This window comes from Pteropus vampyrus, unplaced genomic scaffold (genome assembly GCF_000151845.1).
Source record: "Pteropus vampyrus isolate Shadow unplaced genomic scaffold, Pvam_2.0 Scaffold236, whole genome shotgun sequence".
Classification (NCBI taxonomy): Eukaryota; Metazoa; Chordata; class Mammalia; order Chiroptera; family Pteropodidae; genus Pteropus; species Pteropus vampyrus.
Genome location: NW_011889017.1, coordinates 2,203,361 through 2,227,256, shown reverse-complemented (window position 1 = coordinate 2,227,256; position 23,896 = coordinate 2,203,361). Strand labels below are relative to the sequence as shown.

Here is a 23,896-nt window from a genome sequence, read left to right as displayed (position 1 = left end):
CCCAGGGATGGCATTTACTCCATCAACGACACTTAAGCATTTCACCCTTTATTGTTGCTCTATAAATAGACTTCACTTTGGGCTTTGTCCCAAGTGGACTTTGGATGCCAGCCTGGGCTCTTTCTTACTGGGGCCCTGGTCCTTGTGTCCAGACCCACTCATGCATTTCTGGCCCCGATTTCACATGGGCCCTATTTCCGACCAGGGAACCAGGTCAGTCTCTGGAAAGCTTCAGGCCGTTCAGCTGCTTGAGCCAGCCGGTGGAGGTAGAAGGGATTTCTCTGCCGGATGTGGGTTTGAGCTGGCACCCTGGCACACTCCTTCTTCCTCTTTGTACAAATGCAGCTGCCCTGGGGCTGGGAGGCCATGGATAGCTCTGGGTTAACCAGCTGTACTTGGTCTTGGAGCCATCACTGCAGATCTTCACCTTGGGTTCCAGAGTGTCCTCACACAGATAAAAACCTTTTTCTCAACAACACTCCTAGTTGGGTGTTTCCTGGTGTCCTTGAGGTGTCACGCTTGGTGGAGGCATCTGGGAAGTTTTGGGTTAGGCATGTTGTAATCTGAGAGCTGTAAGCCATGGTTCCCTCTTCTCCCAGGATGCTAGACTGATTTCTTAAAAATACAACTTTGTCATTTCTGAACTTGACATCTTGATTTAAACAGAGCTGCCTGCTGTGCCAGGAAAATCGTCTCAAATAAATGTCTGGCAACCATGTCACCTCTGGCATACAATTTCCTTATAATAAAGGTAAGCTCGGTGCTCAAAGCCAGTGGCATGGATCAGAGAGGTGGTTTTTGTCTTCCAGAGAAAAGGGGAAATGGAGTGACTTGTGCCTCCACCTCCATGCTCTGGGGTGCCCCTGATGATGCAGAGTGCCTTCTATAAGATGACAACTACAGTTTGGCCCTTGAACAATGTTGGGGGTAGGGGCACCAAGCCCTGTGTAGTCAAAAATCTGCATATAGCTTTGACTTCCCCCAAACTTAACTACTAATGCCCTTCTGTTGATTGGAAGCCTGGCCGATAACAGTTAACACATGTTTTGTATGTTATATATATTATACGCTGTATTCTTATAATAAAGTAAGCTATAGAAAAAATGTTATTAAAAAAATCATAAGGGAAAATGCATTTATGGTACTGTACATATTTATTGAAAAAATCTGTGTATAAGTGGACCCTGGACAGTTCAAATCTGTATCGTTCAAGGGTTATCTGTAATTACTTCGAGGAAAACAAGGCCTTGGCACCCAGGTCCCCGCATCAGAGAAGAGGTGTGTGGTCCGGACCTTCAGGCATCCGGAGTGTTTTGGAGGGAAAAATCGGCTCTAGCTGTGGCTGGGGGAGTCCAGAATTGTACTTTCCTCTGTGTAATTTGGCCCAGGGGACCTTTTGCCTCCACAGCCCTCCTACCTGCCCTTGTTATGTTACTCCATCCACCCTGTTCTCTGAGTACTTTCTCTCTGTGGCCTGAAGTGGTCATCGATCCTTCCCACTTCTCAAAGCGAGACTCTTTGGACCTGCACTGTCAGAATTGGGCAGAGCTGCTGGGCTTGCAGCGTAGACCCTGAACACATGTGTGCCACTGGACCCAATCTCCCTTTGTGCCCGATCTGGAAGCTGTTGGGCTGACAGTGCACATTTGCAGGACCTTAAGATCAAGCGACTGCTTAGTCTGCAAGTGTTTGTGTTGCTCCCTGTGTTCCCCTCCCTTGGATTGGCCTTGATCTCACTGCCCCTCCCTCAGGAGGAGGATCTGTAAGGCACCGGCTTTGAGGATGTAAGGACCGAGTTCTAGAGCAACAAAAGATATGTCTAAGGCCAGAGTCCACCAGTGGCTGGAAAGGGACGCACATCCAGGTCTCACCCAAGTCCAGGCCCTTCCAGGTCTGGGCAGCCGGAGAACCTGTCTGGGGGCTTCAAAAGCCTTGTTCTGTTTGCTGCTATGTTTGCTCTCTCTCCTTAAGGTCGCTTTGGCTGTTCAGGCCTCTCACCAGCAGATACCCACTACCCAAGACAAGAGGAGCTGCCCTCATTTATTCCCCCCATCCAGTTTTTTTCCACTGGAAAAAGTCATGGAGGCCTAGAAGCAGTCTCTTGGGGGCTAGTCTGATAGGCCTAGGGCTGCTGGCTTCTTGGCGAGGTCAATAGGTCAATAGGGCGGGTCCTATCTGCTCTACATCCAGGGGCTGGCTAGCCTGGGGAGGGCCACTGTCACCTCCAGGATGCAGGGAACGTGTGTCTCTGGGGGCACTTCTCACTATCCTCCTTGGCCTCGTTCTCTGATGGCCTCACTCTTTCATGCCCTTGTGTGGTGTCCCCCCACAGCTGGATAGCGCTTCTGGTGGGAGGGAGGTGTGGGGAAACCCTCCCCCACCCCCAACAGAATCGTTGTACTCCAGATGCAAGAATTGCTTTTCCAGGAACTCTGCACGTGGAGTTTTTCTAACTATAGAATTAAGAATTTCAGCTCCAGGAAAGAGCATGAATTCCCCTATCCCTGACAGAGAAGCTGGACCCTGATCCCTATATAATCAAATGGCCTTTGTGGAAATGACTGCAGTTTTACAGTCAGTTTATACCATTGCATGACCCACAGCTTCTAAGTCTGCCACCATCCCAGCTGCCTTTTGTTCTTGAACTTGGAAAGGAGACAGGACTTCTGTGAGGCAGCCCTGCATTCCATCAGGACCCCCCCCCGCCAAGAGTCGGTCTGCAGGTGGGCATGGTTTCCAGGGCTTGTATGCCCTGCTAGGTGCCTAGTCCTTCGCGGCTCGGGACCTAACTCTGACGCGTGAACCACACAAGGGCATCAAACCTAAACCAAGTCATGCAAAAATCTTCAGGACTGTTGACAAACTTTGCTTAGTCTTGAGCATGGGGATTAGAGTCTAGAATAAACAGCTGGCTCCACAAGCTTTGTGGTGAGGCGCTGTGCTGGGAATCTTTCAAGCCCTGGCCTCAGCCTCTTAGTCTGTCTTGTTGCTACAGCTGTTGCTATGGAAACCAGCTGTGTACAGGTGGAGCTACAGTACTTAGCATCGGCTTCACCTGGTTCTCTGCTACCTCTACCTGAGAAGCTCTAGGAGCTGGCTTAGCCGTGGCATACCTGGAAATGTGAAGGAACTGACAGTCTTAGGCAATCCCCGATCACTGGGGGCAAGAGCTGGAGACTGAAAACGTCCCTTTCCCATGCCTGGGCAGGACAATCCAAGATTGCCTCTGTGGCTTTCCTCAGTGGGTCCCAGCAGGGTAGAGCCCTCAATTGCCCAGAGCAGTAGCACCCTTAGTAAGGTACCCTCCTGCGTGGGTTCACTCTGCCCAGGCCTCACTCTATTCCCTGGAATCATGTCCCCAAATAATGCTCCTGTGCAGAGTCCTTGTCTCGGTCACCTAAAGAATGCAAGCCGACATTGCTGATGTATTTCAAATAACGTCAGGTGGAATACATATTCCATTATGTCGAAATTGTTCTTAGAGCTTAATATGAGATTGAATTTTAAAGGTTAAAAGTAAATTCTGTGAGTTGGGTTCTCAAGAGTCGGCCAGGTTTTAGAGAAATCGAACCAGAAATGTGTCTTGGAGATTATTTCTCGGGGATACTGAGATTTGACTTGGAATGTTATGTCAGAAGGAATTGGATGACTTTAAAAGTATGTTTGTGAAGTACTCATCCCCTTTATTCCTATGAGTGACAGTTAGGGTTCTTTCTGTAAACATGAATGCATTGTAAATACAAACACTGTTCCCTGAGAAAGGAATGACAATACCACAGACTTGGGTTCAAGTTTTGTGAAACTCAAGAAAATGCAGTGCTGAGTTGCATGCAGTGCTCGCCTGCGGGCCAGAGGCGGTGCCTCGGGACACAGCCAGCGTTGTGCTCTACGGATTTGAGAAAATTAAGGCTGTCAACAACTGGGTGTATAAAAGTGTTCAAAACCCTCTTTTATTCTACGGTAGTTACAGAGGCTAGAGTAGTCACAGGAGTACAACCACAAAGAATGGAGGGTAACTTCCCAAGTTCGCCTGGGGTAGTGGATAGGTCATTTCCACCTCAGCGGAGTTTGTGGTCAAATTAGGTCTTTGCTTCTATGTAAGTTTTGCCAAACACAATGTGGTGGAAAGAATGACAAGCTGGTGTGTGACTATCTGTGTTTTTTTGGCGTTCTTGCGGGGATTAGGATAATTCACATCAACAGTATTTGGGAGAAGATCATGTTGGCCTTGAGAGCAGGGCTGGGTCTGTCCCCAGGAGACCCATGTGGAAACAGTGGGAGTGAGTTCAAGAGCCCTTGGACTGTATGGCTTCGTTTGTCTATACCACTCCATTAAGTGAGTTAAGTAAGTGAGTTGTCTGCAGCATTTGGAAGTGCAGTGACTACATAGGTACACATTAAGAAGTTAGCTACATCTAGTGCGTAATAGTCTAGTATGGCCTCATAGGGAGTGCTGGGGCTGTTAATAGTTTCCATTTTGGAGAGACAGGGTGTCACAGAGGCGGGCTTCATTCTGCAGAGTGGAGACAGTGGCCAGCATCTATGGATGACAAGGGGCTATTTGGTATAAATATAGGTGCTGAATTCCTTTGGTGGCCTTTTTGTTTGTTTTTTAAAGAAAACAATGGAATTGATCTTAGTGTCAGCAGCTGAGGTAATAAGTTAAGAATAAGCACCAAAGTGGCCCCCCCGCAGCTGAAGGTCGACCTGCAGAGAAGTGCATCCGGGTGGGGCGGCTCCTGTGAACAGCAGCGCATCACAGGTTCTTCATGCACACCTGGCAGCGGCTGATGTGCGTCCGGATGAGCCCCGCCTTGAGCGTGTCAGCAGAGGGCGAGCCTTGGAAGCTTTGCTCAGGGATGGTGGTGAGCCAAAAGCTGTACTTGTTGGCGAAGTAGTGGCAGGTTCCACGCCCCCCGTTGCACTCAATGAAAGGCGTGGCCCGGAAGTCCTCCAGACAGCTGCCTGGTGACACCAGCGACTGGCCGCCACCTTCATCACCTGCGGCCGTGTGCTGCACAGAAGGGAGACAGGGCAGAGCTGTGAGCACACATGCCGGAGACACTCCGGGGTAGGCTGTAACTGATGCGCCTTTTCCCCTAACTGAACAACAAATGGTAAACGTCTATGTCAACACAGACCACCTGCAACATACTCTTTAATTCTGGGAGTTGGATAAATAAATCAGGGTAGACATGCACTGGGCACCAGGCATGCTGCAGGGGAGGGTTCATTGACAAAATGGACAGTCCTGATTTGTTATTAAGTGACAACTAGAACAGCAACGAAAGCAGGTTATAATCAGTAGATACAGTTGACTACTTTTGGGGAAAAAATATCATATACCCAATCGTTCAATCAAAGAATGAAGTGTTTGCTAGACAGAAGAGATACCAAATGTTAACTTTTGTTTTAAGGGAAAATAAAGATGTGGATCGGCATCTGAGATTAAGTTAAAAATAAGCACCATAAAAAGTGATCCCCTCCCCGCCCATCCTCTCCTAAAGTTTTTGAAGAGGAAAGGAGTATGAGTGGTTTTCATTTGTTTTTCTTTTAAGAAAATCTCTACTTTTGAGTTTTCTGTAATGAACACGTACTACTCAGGTAATTTATTTTTTTCACTCAGAGCGTTGTTAATTAAGCAGTTAACCACTTGAGATGCTCCAGCAGCTGCTGGCTGGGAGAGCAGGACAAGTGTCAGAGGGAACTTCTCTTTGCCACTTTCAAGTTCGACTTTCTTTTCATTTCACAAACATTTTTAGTTTTCACAAAGGTGCATGGTAGGCTCCTGAATCTCAAAGCTAACATATAAAAGAGTGTCATTTGGCTTGGGTGAGCAAGCTTTGAGTGGTGAATGGGTTGCCAGAACCTGTTCATTTCGAACAGGATTACCTAGCTTCAGTTTGTGGGGAAAAAAGCTGTTGTCCTGTGATATATTTGGGCAGGGACCAGCAAAAGACAAAAACCTTTGAAAAGTTTTCTGCTCACAAAATGCAGAAGCCTTTCCAACACAGAGCTACCATGTTCTTGTTTGTTGTAAACAGGCAGGGAGAAGCAGGCATATCTTTATGAGGCATCTCGGGTACCACTTTGGTCTGAAAGAGCTGAGGCCATGCTGAGAGCCTCCCAGGCAGGCCCTGGGAAAAACTCCCCAAAGGAGCTGCCTGGGGCCACAGGGACAGAGTCAGGAGAAAGCGCTGGGCTGGACACCTCAGGGCTGGGACCAGCTGGGCTGGGTAAGAGCTCTGAGTTTGTGTGGATCAATTTATATATTGTGTGATTAATATAATTTATGAAATATTTAACATGTTAGGCATCCAGTCACTATAGCTAGATTTCTCTATTTTATACCCAAAGGTGACCTGACACTGATATTCCTGGATTTTCCTTATCAGCTTATATGTTTTAAACCAACCAGTTAATTAATGTTTCTTGAGGGCATTCTAGGTTCTAGGTAGATTCTACATAAGATACTTATGATTCTAGATAAAATTCTCCCTATGTTTAGCCTTGGGATAAACCAGAAGAGCTTCACCTTTGGTGTTCTGCTTAGTAAAATGCACCATAAGCCAAATCTATCCAATTACAGCCTGCACAAAGGCTTGATGGCAAATTAATTGGTCCCCGCCGGTGGGTGCAGCTTGAGGCCTAGGCACGGGGCTTAGTTGGCAGAGTGCAGGCAAAGGTGCAGGCTGTATTTCAGCTCTCACTCATCCCCTGGGCCCGGTACCCTTGTGCAGTGCACAACCTGAACAACTGCCCTGTCTGACTATTCTTACAAATGCAGCTGTTCTTGCTGCTTCCTCAGCCAGGGTATGGTTGGGGAGAGGAACTAGATTTCCACCTGGTTCCATGTTCCGAGAGAGTGCTAGAAAGTACCACATACCATGAGGAAGGAATATCCAATCCACAAACTCCGCCATCCAACTGGGCAGTGAGGGATAGAGACGTCTTGACTGTGGACTGCTATGGCGACAGCCGGGGCCTCGCACACAGAGCAGCGGCTGATGTAGGGCTTGATTTCATCCTCAGCCACAGGCATCATGGGCAGTGGGGCGGTGGTGGACAGCCAGTAGGACTTGTCATTCCGGCTGGCGTAGTAGCAGACGTCACCAGGGTTGCAGTATAGGAAGGGCATGGTGCTGAACCGAGCCAGGCAGGAGCCTGCCAGGCCTGTAGAAGGGGGTTACAGCTGAGTGTGGCTGAGAAGATGGTTTTCCAGGCCTGGCCAGACTCAGGAGGCCCAACATCAGGGGCCTGCCTCAGCAGCCACCTGGAGGGGCTTAGCCTCGCACTGGGGAACCAAGCCAATTCCCATTTCTTGGGAAACAAAACTACACTGGCATTTTTAGCCCTGCCTTTCTAGAATTTCTCATTCACACCTCTGGACCAAGTGGGTCAGCAGGGAGTGGTGTCTGTGGAATAGCATCCTGGATGAGGCCCATGTTGGGGGGGGGCGTGTCTTAAAGCACTAGCCTCAAGAAACCCCTGGTGGCATCCAAGATGAGAGCCTCGCTCCTCATACTCCATGACACCTTCCCAGAGGGAACTCTGGCTACTCCCACCTGCAAATAATTTTATTGCTTCTGAGTAAAAGATCAACATTGTCTTATGGCCAGAGTGAATTACTTTGTTGAGCAGGGTTCCCTCTTCACACTGACTGCTTACAAGCTTAGAGCCAAATGTGTGCTCCATCTTCAGCAGGACCTGTCAAGCGCTGTGGCTACCTTCTTGGCTTTGGTCCCAGCTCTTTTTTAGGCCCCTAAGCTTGTTTGCTTTTCCCCACTTTTTTTTTTTTTTAACTTATTATAGAAGTAGAACATGTAGACAGAAATGTGCACAAATCATCAGGGCTCAGCATGATGGTTTTCCCAATTGTCCCATCACAGACACCACAGACTAAGGCACCCTCCCCCTAAGTCCAGCCTTCTAATATGCACTTGCTACATTTTCTCTGTGTGCTTTCAAGTCGTTTTAATTCCTTTTGGCAACCGGGCTTATTTGAATAAATCCAAACACATGTATCTACATATCTATTTTCTTGGTAGCTCTATGTGAGTCCCAGCCTTCATGTCCCAAGCCTGACTGTTTACAGCAGCGGTCCCCAACCTTTTTTTGGCAGCAGGGACTGGAGCTCCTATGAAAATCTAATGCCTGATGATCTTAGGTGAAACTGAGGTGGTGATGCTAGCGCTGGGGAGTGGCTACAAATACAGATGAAGCTTCGCTTGCCCGATACTCAATTCCTGTTGTGTGGCCTGGTTCCTAATAGGCCACAGACCAGTACTGGTGCATGGCCTGGGGGTTGGGGACCCCTGGTTTACAGAACTTGGGGCAAAAACAAGAAGGAGATGAAGCAGCTGGTGGCCTCCAGGCAGAGGGGAGCAAATGGAAGGCCGAGCCTCACAGGAACCTGTGGGAGGCACTGCTGAGTTAAAAGGCAGGTCTCTGTGGTCTTGACCTGAGGTTTAGGCGCATTGAAGGCCATGCTAATCTCTTTTGAAATCCCCAGAAATGTGATGGGTCCAGTGTTTCAATCAGGAGAGGCTCATCTGCCTTACAGGATCCACGAACCTCACTATGGCCACTGGATCCTGACCACCTCCATCTGAGCTGGCCCCGGGGGCTCGGCGGGCAGTACCTACCCAGGTCCTGGTTGTGGGCTTTCTCCTGGCCTTCAAAGTAGAGCAGGCTGTATCCACTCCAGAGCTTGTTCATGCCCAGAGGGCACATCGGCTCCTGGTCCGTCTGACTGTGCTTCACCAGGAGATAGCCGATGCTGACGCTGCGGCCAGGCATGCCGGGCAGGCCAGGGGTCCCCGGGCGGCCTGGCTCCCCTAGGGCCCAACAGAAAGTGGCCGCCTTTCAGTGCCATGTGGATCTCAGCCCCCGAAACATGGCAGATATCCCATGGTGACATTTATAGCTGTCGTTTGGCTTTCTCCCAAGGCCAGAGTCTCAGTGGCTCTGCCTTTATAGACCAAGGGCCTCCTGGGGAGGACTCGACCTATGTCTGTGCCCAGTAAGCGTGGGACGATGACAATGATGGTAATGAACAAGGGCAAAGACTCAGCCCTGTGAGCTTTCCTCTCAGGATGTGCTGGTGCTGAGCAAGAACTAGAAATGAAGTCCAGTCCCCCCACCCCCTCAACGAATGGGCCTTCTCTACCCCAGGCGGCAGTCTCCGCTTTGCTGGGCTCTCGGGGAGAGGCGGCTCATTGCACGCTTGGGCCATCCTGGGGCTAGAAATCTGCCTCCGTAACATCCACCCAGGGGGCTCGATTCTGCCCTGGAGCACAGCGTAAGGTCTACTCTACCCCCAATAAGACAGCCTTCGCAGTGCTCGAAATCAGCTGTCCTGGTTGATCCTGCCTTCCCATTACCCTTCCTCTCCTGGGACATTTTCACATCTCGTTGCTTTCTCGTAGGATACCCCCTCCGCCCTGTGATGTCTCAGTCTCCTAGCATGGATGGCTCCCATCTATCCGTCCATGTGTATCTTCAGATGTGAATTTCCCATGTTACACAATCTCCCGGCTATGGGTGGTAGATTGCTTCTTTCCGAGATCTGGGTGCTAATAATGCGGTCTCATATCATACTGGCTCACTGAACACGGGTGGATGATGAATCTCAAGAATTTTTTTACATGACTTGCTATTATTTCTGGCCTATCCTATCCTGCACATGTGCAAATAATATTAAGAAATCAATAATACAAGACTTTACAATGGTTCCTGCTAATATAATTGGTTTCTTTGAGCTTATTGTCTCAGGCCTTCAGATCTTTACGACTCCTGTCTCTCAGTGTATGCCAACTGCTTCCTTCTCTGAGGCACCTGCAGATGTCTCAGAGGAAGGAAGAAAGCCAGCCTGTCCTGGGGATTCTCTGTGCCAAGTGTTCTGCTAGGACCAAGGCTGTAGCAAGGGCCCAGGGAGTTGAGCTGGAGTTGCAGAACAGAAAGGGTGGCAGCCTCTCATCTCTGCTCACCTTGGCACTTGTTTATTTCCTCCCTGCATACCACAGTCCATTTGTCAGACCACGGCGGGACCCTGAAGAACTCCATTGCCCTCTGCCCCTTTCACCATCCATCGCTCACCTTCCTGGCCAATTGGCCCCTGGTGCCCCATGGGCCCTTGGTCTCCTCGGAATCCAGGAACAGCAGACACACCACCTCTTCCCTGGGGACCTGCCTTCCCTGGAGCCCCACGGAAACCTGCAGAGCCAATGAAACAGGTATGGGTGTCACAGAAAGAGTGACAATGCTTGGCATCACTGGTGCTTAACAAATGCTTTTCAGCAAGAAAACAAAAGTGAAAACAAAGCAAATAAGAAAAGGAGCCTTTCCTTGGCAGCCCTGCAGCAGTGCTCCTACCTGGTTCTCCTGGGGGACCCTGGGGCCCCATTTCTCCCTGTGCCCCAGGGGGGCCTCTTCTTCCCTGTGGGCCCACTGGCCCCGGCTGGACAGTAATCCTCTGGGGGATTCCTACAATCCCCGGGGATCCAGAAGGACCGGGGGAACCTGGAAAGGGAAAAAGAAGACCAGTCGACCCAGAAAGATCTCACTTGCGTTCTTGCTCTGATTTCTATTCTATTTTTCTTCACTTGTTGAAATTAACCTTGGAGTTCCCTAGAACAATCTTGTTCTCTAGGGACGAAGGTGGATACTATCTATCTGAGTGGCCACTCAAGAATTACTATCGTTTGCTAAGTGTCCATGGGAGTGCCAGCAGACCTAGTCTTGCTGGGGTTTGGTCCCCATGACAAAGAGTGACTTTAGAGGTGTCCCCATGTCTGGATGGGCAGAAATAGTTCTCAAATACACTTCTGGCAGCAGCTGACCGAAGATGCTGGCCCTGCGGAATTGTGGACGGCCACTTACCCGGGAGTCCTCGGTCTCCTTTGGGTCCCTTTGGGCCTCGGTCACCCACAGTCCCGGTGGTGCCTGTGTTTCCCATGAATCCTTGCTCACCTCTGGGCCCTTCAAGACAAGCAGGACATTGAGGACACACCTGCCTGGGCGGGGGCCCTCGTCATCTCTGATCAGAGCTGCCAGCCTCCCCGAAAGGAGGACCCTTTCGTGTGGGTAGTTACCTTTTTCTCCTGGCAGACCGAACACACCAGGCTGGCCCTGGGGCCCGGGGTCCCCACCCCATCCTTTGGTCCCTGGGTTTCCTGGAGCTCCTGGGTTCCCCTCATCTCCTTTGCTTCCAGGAAGAGCAGCAGGCCCAGGTGGCCCTGGGGGCCCTCGATAACCTGTCAACATCAGTCACAAGAAAGGAGAGTATAAACAGGAGGAAGGCACAGTCGTGGCCGCGGGCAGTGGGACTCGCTGCGGGAGGTGCCCAGGAGGCCAGATAGGAAGTCATCCATTTAGGGGATGGTCTTTGGCAAGTCTGTCACACCCGGCGACTTTATTCTTTCTTTTTATCGTGGTCAATAAGTAACACAAAATTATTTTTTTAATCATCTTGGGGGCGCACCGCAGTGGCATTCGGTACTTTCACACTGTTGTGCAACCACCACCGCCGTCCATCTCAGGACTTTTCATCATTCCAAACTGCAGCTCCGTCCCCACTAAACACCAGCTCCTCATTCCCCTTCCCGTAGCCCCGGCATCCCCCACTCTCTCTTCTGTCTCTATGAATTTGACTCTTCGAGGGACCTCACAGGAGTGGAATCATGTGTGCCCCCAGAGATTCCAATGCACGGAAGAGTGAGCCCTGCTTACCTTCCAGGCCAAATATCCCTGGTGCCCCTTTGTCACCAGGGAACCCAGAGATGTTGGAAGGGGGCGTGATGCCTGGAAACCCCTGAAGTCCTGGATTCCCGACTGGGCCTCGTTCCCCTTAGGAAGGAAATAGAGGTTATTTTTAGTATCAGCATCCGACTTTTTAACCTATCGTTTCCCCTCCAAGCTATCACTGTCCATGAGCAGAGCCACCAAGGAGAGGAAGCGCTGTAAGCTGCCCTGAGGCCGAGGAATGTCAGAACATAGCAGAACACAGCAGGCTTTTGAGGTGGCCCCTACTCTCACCAGCCCCATCCTGCTGCCAAGAGGGTCCACCTGTGGATCCACCTGCACTGGGGTCTTGTCCTCGTGGGCAGGCTACTTGCTCAGAGACTGCCTTACTGTGCTCAGTCGCTGTGGCCACTTGTATATGACCCCTCGGGCCTACTCTGATCATGTCACCGGAGAGGTTAGCTCTGTCGGTTCCGCTAGCGCTTGTGATGGGATGGAAGGTTCCAATATTGGCAAGATGAAGCTTGTTGCCAATATTGATATTTTTAATCCTCCCTGTGGCTGTTCTTCAATATCTTGGATCCCAGCTATGGACAGAGTCCATCCTCATCGCTCACAGATTCTGTGTCTGCCATCTGGCCTACTCGCTAAGATTTACTGGTGACCCCAAATCAATGTTGTATTCCAGGACAAGCAGGAGAGGCAGAATATTTGAATCCCATCTGAGGTGCCCCATTTTAGCTCAGAGTGAAAATAAGGATCCCCTTTTTTTTTTGGTCTATTTAGTGCCACGTTTTAAAATATTTTTTTTTTACTTTTTCCTGGTGATTTCACTGTTTAAATTGGCCCCTAAGCATCATGCTGAAGTGCTGTCTGGCTGGCTTCTAAGCTCAGGAAGGCTGTGATGTGCCTCATGGAGAAAACATGTGTGTTAGATGAGCTTCCTTCAGGCCTGAGTTGTAGCACTGAAGACTGTGAGTTCGATGTTATTGAATGAACAATATATGTTAAACAAAATGTCTTTAAATGGAAACACACGTAAATAAAGGTTATGTATTGATTGGTTGATGAAATATGACCTGGGGCTCACAGGAACCAAACCCTGCGTTTCTACTAGAAGCAATGATTTGGTATTTGCTAATTCAATATTTATAGCGATATTATAGAAAATAATTACTTCAAGTAACAAGAATTGACTGTATTTGAGTCAAAGGCTGGTACCCTTTGGCACGAATCGAGGACAGACCTTTGAGGGCAATCCCCACATAAGGAAATCTGTGGGAATCCTATTCCTCCCTGTGATTCAGCCAACACAATATTTATGGGCGTCCATTTGTGCCGGGCAGGCTTGGGTGCTGCTGAGGCAGTGGTGAGATGAACGGCCAGCAAGGAAAGTGGCTAGTTTCTTCTTTAATTGCCATACTAATATTGGTTTTCCCTTAAGGTCTGGGGACTCAGAGATTAGTACTAGAACACTGAAAAAACAAAACAAAACAAAATAAAACAGAATGTCATAGTATCCAGGGTCCATCATCTCTACTGTAGAGAGAAGAATGAGTTGGGACAACACAGTGCAAATTTGTGAGACTGAGAAAAAGTAACAAACAGTGGTCTCTTGTGTCCCCCACACGGCTGGAGACTAATCGATTTTCATTAGCAACACAAAGAGATTTTCACACTGGGAGGTTCCGCTACCCAGTACAGGAGACAAGATCTCGAAGATCCCGTGCAACTTCCGAGTGGGACAAAGACACACATGCCAGGAAAGCATTTAGAAAGGTGTCACCTCGGTCTCACTAATTACAGGCAAGAAACAAGTGCATTTACTAGACCGAGGGGCCCAGCCAGCTGCCATCTGCATTTTGATATAAAATGACACCAAGTGAGCTGCTTCTAACTATTGTCACAAAGTAACAGAAACAGATGGTGAGCATCAGTAACTCTTGAGTTAGAAGATCCAGAATGGCCAGATTCCCGTGAAATCATAATGAACTTAACTAGTGATTAGGCCTCTGTTAATGAGAACATGGAGTGAGCAGGAGTTAGGCTGCTGGAATCAGGGTCAAAACAACTTCATTTTCTCAGCGGCCCCCATGAATATTCCTAAGTGTTGAAATAAAAACCCCTGCCTGATGGGGATTTGATGAAAGGCTGTTTTGCACAACTCATGGGCAAACCAGGATCAGAAGACCAAGCATCAGCTGCAAAAATAATTGAGGCTGCAAATTCGAGCTTCTGGCCTGAGATGAAACTCATGCAAGAGACGAGAGATTGAGATTATTTTCCAGTTCATAGAGGAGAGTGAGAGTCCTGACCAGCTGTCTGTGAATGTTACTACCGAAAGTCACCTTTCCTTATTTCTGGCCAGAGGCTGAGGCCCGGTGGGCAGAATGAAGGGTCTGCTCTGGCCTCCAAGATCGCTCAGAAGCTACCAGGTCACTGGGCTATTGTGACTTTTGTGCAAGATGAGGGCCTTCTAGGAGGTCAATGGCTTTAAAAATGAGACACTATGCTTTAGGACTGTTTGGGAACCTGAGATGTGTTTTAGGCGCCTTCGATGGAGAGCAGGGAGCTACACAGAAGGTTCAAGAGGAGTTTTGGAAACTGATGCTGCAGAGAGAACGTGTAATAGGACCATTTGAAGTAAGCTAAGGGTATCCTGGAGCACACCTAACTTTTTCAGTCAAGGTCAAAGAAAGTTACTCTATAACTTTACAACATGAATCACCAATAAATATTTATTGAGCACTTACTCTATGCCAGGCATTTAGCTAAGTTAAAAGCAGGGGAATGAGAGAGGCAGTTTCTGCTCTTGTGGAAGCTGTACTCTATCCTTGTCAGGTGCCGAGTCTGAGCAGCATGCTGTGTGAATCAGATGTTAACCCTCATCATGATAGAAATCATGATGCCGTGATGTTTTGTGAACGCTATATGCTAAGACCATGTAGATTTGAGGCCTCTCACTTCCCTCTGTTTCTCTCAGGCTGGGTCTCATCCTCATCTCAAAGGGACTCTTTCCCTGACCCCTTTCAGAGGGCGGATGGGTGAAATGACAGACATGACTTCATATCTCTCACACTCACTCCGGCCACCCAACAACATATTGGGTTCTGGTTATGCAGACGGTGGTATCGGAAGTGTCTGGCCTCACCTGGAGCTCCTCGCTCGCCTTTTTGTCCTGGGGCTCCAGTAGGCCCTGGAAGGGTATTGGCTTCTCCTGGGTCACCTCTGTCTCCAGCAGGACCTGGGAAACCTGGGTCTCCATGGATGTCTGTACCTGTGGCAGGGTTAACACAGTGGTGACGTCAGTGTCTTCAACCGTGCAGTTAATTTTCACAAGTGAAAGAATAGCAATGCTCTTTGATGAGACTCAAAACTAGAAAACCAGGAGGAAGCCGTGGCAATTCAGCTTGCTATGTCCCTCAGTGTCCCACAGTCAGACTGGTATACCATGGCTATGAACTGAATTGTGTCTTCCCCAAAATTCATATGTTGAAGGCCTAATTTCCAATGTTATGGTTTTTGAAGTTGGGGCCTTTAGGAAGTAATGAGGTTTTGATAAAGTCATTGGAGGGAGGGGGGGGCATGATGAGGTTAGTGTCCTTATAAGAGACCCTAGAGAGCTTGTTTTCTCTCTCCACTGTGTGAGGACACAGGAAGAAGGTGGCTGTCGGCAAGCCAGGAAGAGGACAGTCACCAGAACCAGACCATGCCAACGCCTAGACCTCAGACTTCCAGTCTCCAGAATTGTGAAGAATGACTGTCTTTTGTTTAAGCCCCACAGTCTGTGGCATTTCATCATTCATTCATTCATTCATTCATTCATTCACTCATTCATTTATTTATTTTTACAGCAACCTGAGATGACTGACTAAGAAAGCATTATCTATTTCAAAGCACAAGGACAGCCTCAGGACAGGCCGGCATCAACTGCCTCCCTGTGCCAATGAAATGAAAGATTATAGATAGAATGTTGGGCAAAGCAGATATTTTGGCCAATTGAGGGGAATAAATGCATCCCGAACATCCCCAAGATGCTGCTGAAAAAGCAAATCGTTTGTTTTTCTGTCCTTCTAAAAGCCTGATAGGCCCATTCAATGTGACCTCTGACCCAAGGGGATGGATCGTTAGGGATCACACCTCCGTTGTGTGCAGGACCACTGAGACCTGTGGGGGAGCACAGGGACCCCAAGCCCATGTAGCCTCAGGGATGATCTAACAGTCATGGAGCAGTCCTGCTCTCTGAGTGCCCCACCCCCCACCCAGCATCCAGGATGGCCCACCCAGCTCCCCACCCTGCTAGGCAAGGCTGCAGCAGTGCTAGGTACCTGGAGATCCTGAAAAGCCTTTGGTGCCTGGCAAGCCATGTAATCCACCGATGCCTCGGATGCCTGGAAAACCTGTGCGAGTTTCACTCATGGTTATTTCATGCATTGGAAGCAAAGAGAGAAGCTCTTAAAATAATTCAGACATGTTTTCGTTTGCTAAAACCCCGGCAAACAGGAAGCAGCAGTTCAGCAATATAGTCTGACAGGTAAATGAATCATTTCTATGTCACCTAAGAGAACCATCATACTTAAAGATTGATTTCATAGTCTCTTTAGGGACTCATTAGAGCCAGAAGAGAACTGGGAAGCAGTGTGTTTCCTTTCTTTTCCTGGCACTTGAGTCACTGTACATACTTGGTTTGTAAAAATTGCCTGGAACCAATAGTCTGGCATTAGTTCCATTCTCGATGGATTCTTGAGGAGGAACATTTTTAAAATAGGACGTGGGACATAGGCAGCAATTTTTCCTGCGATGTGGTCGGTGAGTGCGGAGGCAGATGGGTCACCCTTAATTCTGAGCAACAGAGCAGCTGAGGGCTTGTCTCTGACCAGGGGCCGATCTGGCCACTGAAGGCTTGTCAGGGCGCCCAGGCCCTGTCCCTGAGCAGTGGCCTGTCCAGATCAGGCCGCAGAACCCTCCAAATCCTGCCAAAGGCTCCATCAGACCTCACTCAGTGAGAAGCCGGGAAGCCTGTGGCGGAACAACTCAGCGTCTGCCCCTTTGGTCCCTCCTCCGCACTGCCTGTGTGCTGGCTTAGCAGTCAAGGCCTCTCAGGTGGTTTTCACTCATCGTTGTGAGGAGTGAAGCACTTCTTTGCAGACTGGCACGTCTGTCTGTTTCCTGATGGGCTTGGACGACTGCAAACCCTGTTCTAGGTGAATTTTGTGTGGACAGTAAGCCATATACACCTCTGCCTTTTATCTCACACAGTCTTACAGAAAACATTTTAGAGAGAGGCCAACCTAGCTAATGGTGCCTCTCCTCAACTGGCAGGTCTGCCTTTGAACCATCGTGTGCTTGTGTCTATGAAGAGAGGAATGGTCTTACCTGGTAAGCCTGGGACCCCTGGCCGGCCGTAATCTCCTTTGTCACCAGGTACTCCGACCCGGCCTGGCTCTCCCTGCGGCCCCTGCAGGCCTGTCAGTCCTGGAAAGCCTGGGGTAGGGTAAATGGATCCTTAAGTCAGACACAGGAACCCTGAAGACCTCAGGAGAGGCCTCCCCACCCGACCTCCAGCTCAGGTCCTGCGTGGATGGGGCGGGAGCTCTTTTTGGGAAAGGATCTGCTTCTATTCAAGCCAGGAATGCATGTGGTTTGGGAACCCACATTCAAGTTTAAGGGCATTAGTTCAGCCTCGCCAAAGAGAGAACAGCTTGTGTTTTCTTATTCTCTTCCTATCATCCAAATAGAAGTCTGAGAAGAACCCACAAAACAAGCCCCTGAGGATTAGACTGTCAGAGTCACAGTTCCTGGGCAAAAGCAAATTCAGCAATAACCAAAAAGCATGAAACTAGTTCACCATTTGCTTTCTATCATTAATTTGGGATCCTCAAAGGAATTTCTCCATGTGCAAATTCATGAAAGAGATCCCTTAAAAAGAACTTAGTCTGTGCTTATGGAGAGACAGATGCTGGGCCACACAAACCCTTTCATCATTTCCCTGTGTGTCTCCCATAGCTGGGTTGGTTGTTTCCATGTTTCTGGTCCTAAGGCAGAGCTAGGTGAATGGGCAACATGTAAGAGCAAGCTTCCTAGGGTAGAGTGTGATCGTAGCAGAAAAAGAGATAGGTGAAATTGGTTGCCTTTGTTCTGGGGTCTTGGAGATTTAGAGGTTCGGCTGTGCTCAGCCCCACTGGCCACTGCACCATCGAGCCATGCCCAAGGAGGCAGAATGCTGGAGGAAGACTGTGTGACTGCAAGAGATTTTACCTGTTTGCCCTTTAAATCCGGGAGGACCTTGGACTCCCGTTATGCCTGTTATTCCTGGGAAGCCGATGTCACCCGCTGTTCCTTTCTCTCCAAAGAATCCCTTTAGACCTGTAACCACAGATGTGCTGCTTAAAACAAACTACAGACATTGCATCAAACTGGGGCTTAATGCTTGTAGGGTCCAATGGAACGCCAGCTAAAGGGTGCTGCCATACCACACGGGTGCTTCTGTCATGAACAGGGACCTAAACATGTTCCTTCCTCAACCAAGTTTTTACCCAATTCTTCCCTCTGAACTTATGGCTGGCAGCCTCCAAGCTGACGCCCAATGGTCTCCACGTTCTGTAATTCACACTCTTGTGCAGTCCGCTCCAGCACCAAATTGGGTTGAACTGTGTGACCACCAGGATACTGGAGAAATAATGAATGGTGTGTCACTTCAAGTCTAGGTCATAAAATTCATCATTGCTTTCACTTTGTTGCCTTTCTTGGATCGCTTGCTCTGGAGGAACCCAGCTGCCGTGCCGTGAGGACACTCAAGCCGCCCTGAGAGAGAGCCGAGTGCTGAGGAACTGAGGCCTCCCGCCAAGAGCCGTGTGAGGACACCGTTTTGGAAGCAGATCCTCCAACCCCAGTTTAGGCTTCGGATGATGCAGCCCTGCTGACGTCATGACTGGAATCTCATGGAGGCCCCAAGTCAGAGCCACCCTGCTCCCGAGTTCCCGACCTTCAGAAAAGGTATGAGATAATACCTGCCTGTTGATGTTCTAAGCTGTTGCATTTTGGGTACCTTGTTAAGCATCAGTAGATAACTAATCAGAGCTCTTATCACAGTGAGTTTTAATGTGCAATATGCCAGGGAAATCTGGGGAATTTGTTAAACACGCAGATGTTTGAGCTTTTCTCAGAGGTGACTTAGTAAGTCTGGGGTAAGGCCTGGAATCTGCATTTTAACAGGCACTGCAGGTGATTCTGATGTGGTCATTGGGTAGATATAGAGAAATGCTGCTTTCACGTTAGTGACAACATTCTGTCAAATATTTTGGTGATTTCTGGTATGCTGGAAGATTTTGAAACTTAAGACCAACTTGAATTCCACACACTCACTTTTGTCCAGTGTCTTCTTAAATCTATGAGGCTACTGCTTAGACGAACTGTTAAAGTTTTTGTGGTCTTGAAGAAAAACCATCTAAGAAATTCTGCTTATTTTCTATTGATTCTTTTACGATGTATTAATCTGCTCAAACCCCTATTTACCCAATGAATCTTCTTTCATAAACCACTGTCATCATCTCCACTCACCCAAACTGAGGGAGTCCAGTGCAGCTTGTCGCTTCATCCTCTGAGTGACAAGGGCTGAGCCTCGGCTCCCCAATGCCCCTCAATGTCCAGGAGCTAATCTGACTCGGGCCTCCATGCCCACTCCCTCTGCCACATGGGACCAGCTCTGTAGCTGACCCAACTTAGGCACACCTCACTTGTCTTAGGGAGAATGGAACAATCCCAAGGAAGGTTGATACAACTGTCACCACCCCACTGCCCGTGGGATACAGTTCCCTGGTGATAGATAAACTGAGAGATTCAATTTTCTGGGCCCACAGGTTAACTAAAACCTAAGCATTCAAGGGTAACAATCACAATTCTGGGGAGAAAGTAACTTCTCCTCCCTGACACATTTTCCGTTGTGCAATTGAGGTCATCATTAGTGACATGTGGCAAAGATGGTTTCACATTTCTGCTTTTATAAGCTAAACTGCCAAAGTAATTATTTAGAATGGGAGATTCAGCTAGCCAAGAGCCAGAAGGCTCGGCAGCCCAGGGTACCCCTGTGACAAGAAGAACCATTGGGAGACCCAAACATAGATGCACATGAGCCCAGAGAGGTCAGCGAATGAGGCTGCTTATTCTTGAGTGACAGTCCTCTGACCCCATGCTAGACTGAATATCTCTCTCCATTCTGGAACTCCGTAGATGAAGAACCGGATTGGCCTCCTCCCCAGTGGCCAATCACATGGACAAACTCTTCCCACCTCCTGCCCTCTACCACTAGGACCATCCCTAGAAGGACTTGGGTCTCTAGGCAGCTTAAGCAGTGTGCAATGCCCCAAGATAAACCCTCAGAAGAAGGCATCAGCCTATCGTGAGTCCCTTGGGGATATGATTACAGGTAGGAATTTTGATCTTGATTTTCAGGAATACTCAGAGATGTGTGCTCCTGTGCCACACGAGGCTTCCCCCTGCACCCCTTCCCCTCGCCCCACCCCCCGCTGCCACCACCCCCAGTCTTCCAGTGCACATAGGGCCAGAGGGCTGCTTCTTCTTGTCTTACTCAAGAGATGGGCCCAACTCCCACTGACCTTTCTTCTAGGCCCTTCACTGTTTATAAGAAGCTCCAGTCATCATATCATTTGCTCCATGAGCTGTAATATGTCTCCAGAGCCCAGGCTCTGTTTTTCCATGAGTTACATTTTATGGGCCACATAAAATGTTGATTTTACGAGTGTTGATTTTGGCTATTTTCCCTTTCAGAGAGAGTAAGAGAAGTTTCTTGACTTTGTCTTTGGATTTAATTTAATTAAAAATTCCAGAGTCCTTCTTGCACAGTGGCTTTGAAGACCTCAAACCATTCCCTATGACATGATCCATAGTGCTTACCAAATAGTGATATAGTTGGCAAGCCAGCTCATGAGCGATGACACAGACTAGGGGTCAAGGCTGTTGCTAAGAGGAAGAGATGGAAAATGACAGGTACCTGGTATTCCAATGACACCCTGTTCCCCCTTCAGGCCCGGAGTTCCTGGTAAATCTATAGTCTCTCCAATATCACCTGTTACAGGCAAAAAAGATGAGTGAGAACAGGTCTTCCTATTGAGAAGTGGTTAGTTTTGCAACTTCTGTTGTGTTACCTTCTTAATAAGAATAATTTCTTTCAAAAAAAAAAAAAACCTAATAGCATCTGCAGATCTGCTGCACACTTGTCCAGAATGTTCTGGGTTGTGGGCATTCGCTTTTCACTGTCTGAGCAACACTTACCAAAATCACCTGTGGGGCCAATCTCGCCATAAAGACCTGCTGTCCCTGGAGCACCCTTGTCACCCTAGAGCAAAGTCAAACATGAAACCATCTTAGAAGGCTGTTCACGCAATAGTTTGTAATTTCGAAGTTTAGTATAAGTGTATCTAACTATTTGGTATCCAAAAAACAATACTCAAAGTTTGCGATGTCATAATTTTGTAGAAAACTTCTAAAGTTTTTTTCGGCACAGAATAGTAGGTGGTTTGCTTACTTCTTAGTAAACTATAAAGTAGTAAAAATGAAACAAGTTTGGCAGCTTTATGGAAATTAATAACATCATTGATACAGATCATATTTGACAGTGGTGAGAATAACCATGGCTGATTGTATCTCTACCCTCTGCCACACTTTCCATGGGCAAATATATTGGGTCCCATCTCAAGAACTTCATTTAAGCCTCACAACAGCCATATGAAGTAGGTACTATTATTTCCCCTTGACAGATGAGGAAATTGAGGCACAGAGAAGGTAAATATTTTGCTCAAGGTCACCCAGCTGACAGAATTGAGATATCGATTTGGGCTGCCAGATTCCTAAACTTATTCTCTGTACTACAGAGTTGTGTACTTCCATCTGCGGAGAGAATGAGACTTCTTCAGAACGATGTTGGTTGCTGATAATGAGATTGGATTGATGTCTGGGCTGCCCCGTGACTCCCAAAAAGCCATGGTTTTTTCTCTCTGACGTGGCTCTTCCTCACAGGGAGGCTGGGAGTTCTGGTCTACCTTGCTCCCTCTGGTCTCCACTTTAGCATCAACCTGGGACTTCAGAACTGCCCTTTCTTAGCATGGTTTAACTTGTGCCTCTGAGTTCTTAACGAAACTCCCTTTTGTGGGAGGGGTGGGGTGGATGTGCCCGAGGCTAAACCTTTGTTTTGACAATGATCCATTTTTCTTCCTTAAAGCTTGCTTTACTTTATTGAGGCATAACTTAACATATAGTGCAGTTCACTCATCTTAGATGTTCAATGAATTTTTATTCATGTGCCACCTAGATAAAGACAGAACATTCAGCATTCTAGAAAGTTCCTTTGTGTCCTTTCCTAATCAATAATCCTGCCCAAGGTAGCCTCTCTTCTGACTTGCCTCTATCAAATAGTCTTGTCACAAAGATGGAATCATATATGTACTTCCTGTTTCTGGTTTCTTTCATTCAACATAAAGTCTGTGAGATTCATTCATGTTGTTGCGTTTATCAATAATTCTCTTTTTACTCCTGTGCACTAGTCCACTGTCTGAACATACCATGCGTATTTATTCTTTCTCCTGTTGATGGGCATTTGAGCTTTCCCCCAGTTCTTGGCTCTCATGAATAAAGCTGCTGAGAACATTGCCATATGTGTCCTTTGGTAGACATATGCAACTTTCTTTTAAGTGACCTGACTAGCAGCACCCACGACTGGTTATCAGATCTTTACAGCTATAGATTTTGAGAGTGATGGAAGGAAGACACTTGAAAAATTTGAGGACTTCATGTACACCAGGGTGGGCTAGACAGAAGGCCAAGGCCTGTTGCTAAAGGTTCACTACAAGGTGGCCAGAACTTCTGATCTGCCCCAAGCGTGCCGACCCTACTGTGCATGCCAGAAATGAGTCCGCTGCGTGCTGAGGACAGTGCGTGTATAATACCTACACATGAAAGAGGATAAAAAGAGAATTCCATGAAATATGATCTTTGGAGAGCCATGTTGCGTATACTGTGTACACTGCACTCAACAAAACAGTAAGGTGGTTACTACCTGCATTTTACAGACAAGGATACAGGTGCACCCTTCCCCAGGTCAGGGTGCTCCATCGTTGCCATGACAACAGTGCCCAGCCCATAGCAAGTGCTCAAATGACATGTGTTGAGCAAAGAAATGAGTAAATGGCAGGCCAGGATGTTCTCCACGCTATGATTCAGTAACGGATTTTCAGTACTGAGTTCAGACCTTGGATCTCTATAAATTCAAGTTTTGTTCTCTTAAGGCTTCCATGAAAAAATGCAGACACCATGCTTCATTTACAGAAGCCTATGAAAGGGCAGCAGCAGCATGGAAGACACTCCAATCACCACCGGTGTTGGTGCAAGCACAGTGTTTGCTTAAGCTCACAAGGAGATCCAGGACAGCCTGGGGCTCTGGCTCTGAGCCTGTGTCTTGACCACTCATGCCCCATAAGTGCTGGGCCACGGTGCTCTAGCCAATAAGCTAGAGGACGGGAGTTGACAAGAAGACATGCAGTATAAGGTGTCTACTTACCCTACTTCCTACGAAGCCTGGAAACCCGATAATTCCAGGAGAACCAGGCACACCAGGGAATCCTGGCAAACCAGGCACGCCGGGAACTCCGATGTCTCCTTTGACTCCTTTGATGTAGCCAGGCTTCCCAGGCAACCCAGGGACACCTGACAGCCCAGGGATCCCCGGCATCCCCGCAATACCTGCAAGAAGACCCCGAGTGTAATGCCATGGTGAGGACGCGGCACCTGCCCACCCCAAGCTTTTGAGTTTGCAGTCTCAAGTCCTGCAAATCTTAAAACGGAAAGGCGAGGCTACTCCGGCTTCAAAGAACCACCCTCGAGTCCATGTGTGGAGACGTCAGGGTGTTAGAAGGGCTGAAACACAATGAAAGGTGGCATGGGTACAGGGTGCAGAAGCTGCTGCTCCTTCAGAATGAGAGAGGTGGAGTGGGCCTGGAGCTGGGAGGGGAGGAATGAGGCCCTCAGGCCTGACAGCTCAGAGGGAAGACTGAGCCTGTTGGCGATGCCTCACCTTTTAAGCCCAAGTATCCCTTCAATCCCATAGGCCCTTCATCTCCTTTCTCCCCCTTCATGTTTTTCA

At 48.3% G+C, this 23,896-nt stretch overlaps 1 protein-coding gene and 1 long non-coding RNA gene across 3 annotated transcripts in view; one reads left to right on the top strand and one right to left on the bottom strand.

The window, feature by feature from the left end:
• Positions 1 to 3,920: 3,920 nt before the first annotated feature.
• COL4A2 (collagen type IV alpha 2 chain) overlaps positions 3,921 to 23,896 on the bottom strand; it is a 186,253-nt gene continuing 166,277 nt past the window's right edge. The window contains exons 34-49 of one of the 2 annotated variants that reach the window (XM_011373932.2): positions 23,828 to 23,888; positions 23,315 to 23,496; positions 21,034 to 21,097; positions 20,753 to 20,827; positions 18,001 to 18,108; positions 17,119 to 17,226; positions 16,071 to 16,142; positions 14,894 to 15,019; positions 11,731 to 11,847; positions 11,094 to 11,255; positions 10,882 to 10,980; positions 10,375 to 10,521; positions 10,099 to 10,215; positions 8,646 to 8,837; positions 6,887 to 7,173; positions 3,921 to 5,014 (exon numbers count right to left, since the gene is read on the bottom strand). In XM_011373932.2, the coding sequence (XP_011372234.1) occupies positions 4,757 to 5,014; positions 6,887 to 7,173; positions 8,646 to 8,837; positions 10,099 to 10,215; positions 10,375 to 10,521; positions 10,882 to 10,980; positions 11,094 to 11,255; positions 11,731 to 11,847; positions 14,894 to 15,019; positions 16,071 to 16,142; positions 17,119 to 17,226; positions 18,001 to 18,108; positions 20,753 to 20,827; positions 21,034 to 21,097; positions 23,315 to 23,496; positions 23,828 to 23,888 (2,175 nt within the window). In that variant the 3' untranslated portion in view covers positions 3,921 to 4,756. The remainder of the gene's footprint in view (positions 5,015 to 6,886; positions 7,174 to 8,645; positions 8,838 to 10,098; positions 10,216 to 10,374; positions 10,522 to 10,881; positions 10,981 to 11,093; positions 11,256 to 11,730; positions 11,848 to 14,893; positions 15,020 to 16,070; positions 16,143 to 17,118; positions 17,227 to 18,000; positions 18,109 to 20,752; positions 20,828 to 21,033; positions 21,098 to 23,314; positions 23,497 to 23,827; positions 23,889 to 23,896) is intronic. The other variant, XM_011373931.2, reaches the window with a different exon arrangement.
• On the top strand, positions 14,893 to 21,824 carry LOC111728896. The gene is made up of 4 exons (XR_002775989.1): positions 14,893 to 15,015; positions 16,067 to 16,276; positions 18,509 to 18,738; positions 21,633 to 21,824. It is a non-coding gene; the product is annotated as an uncharacterized LOC111728896 (long non-coding RNA).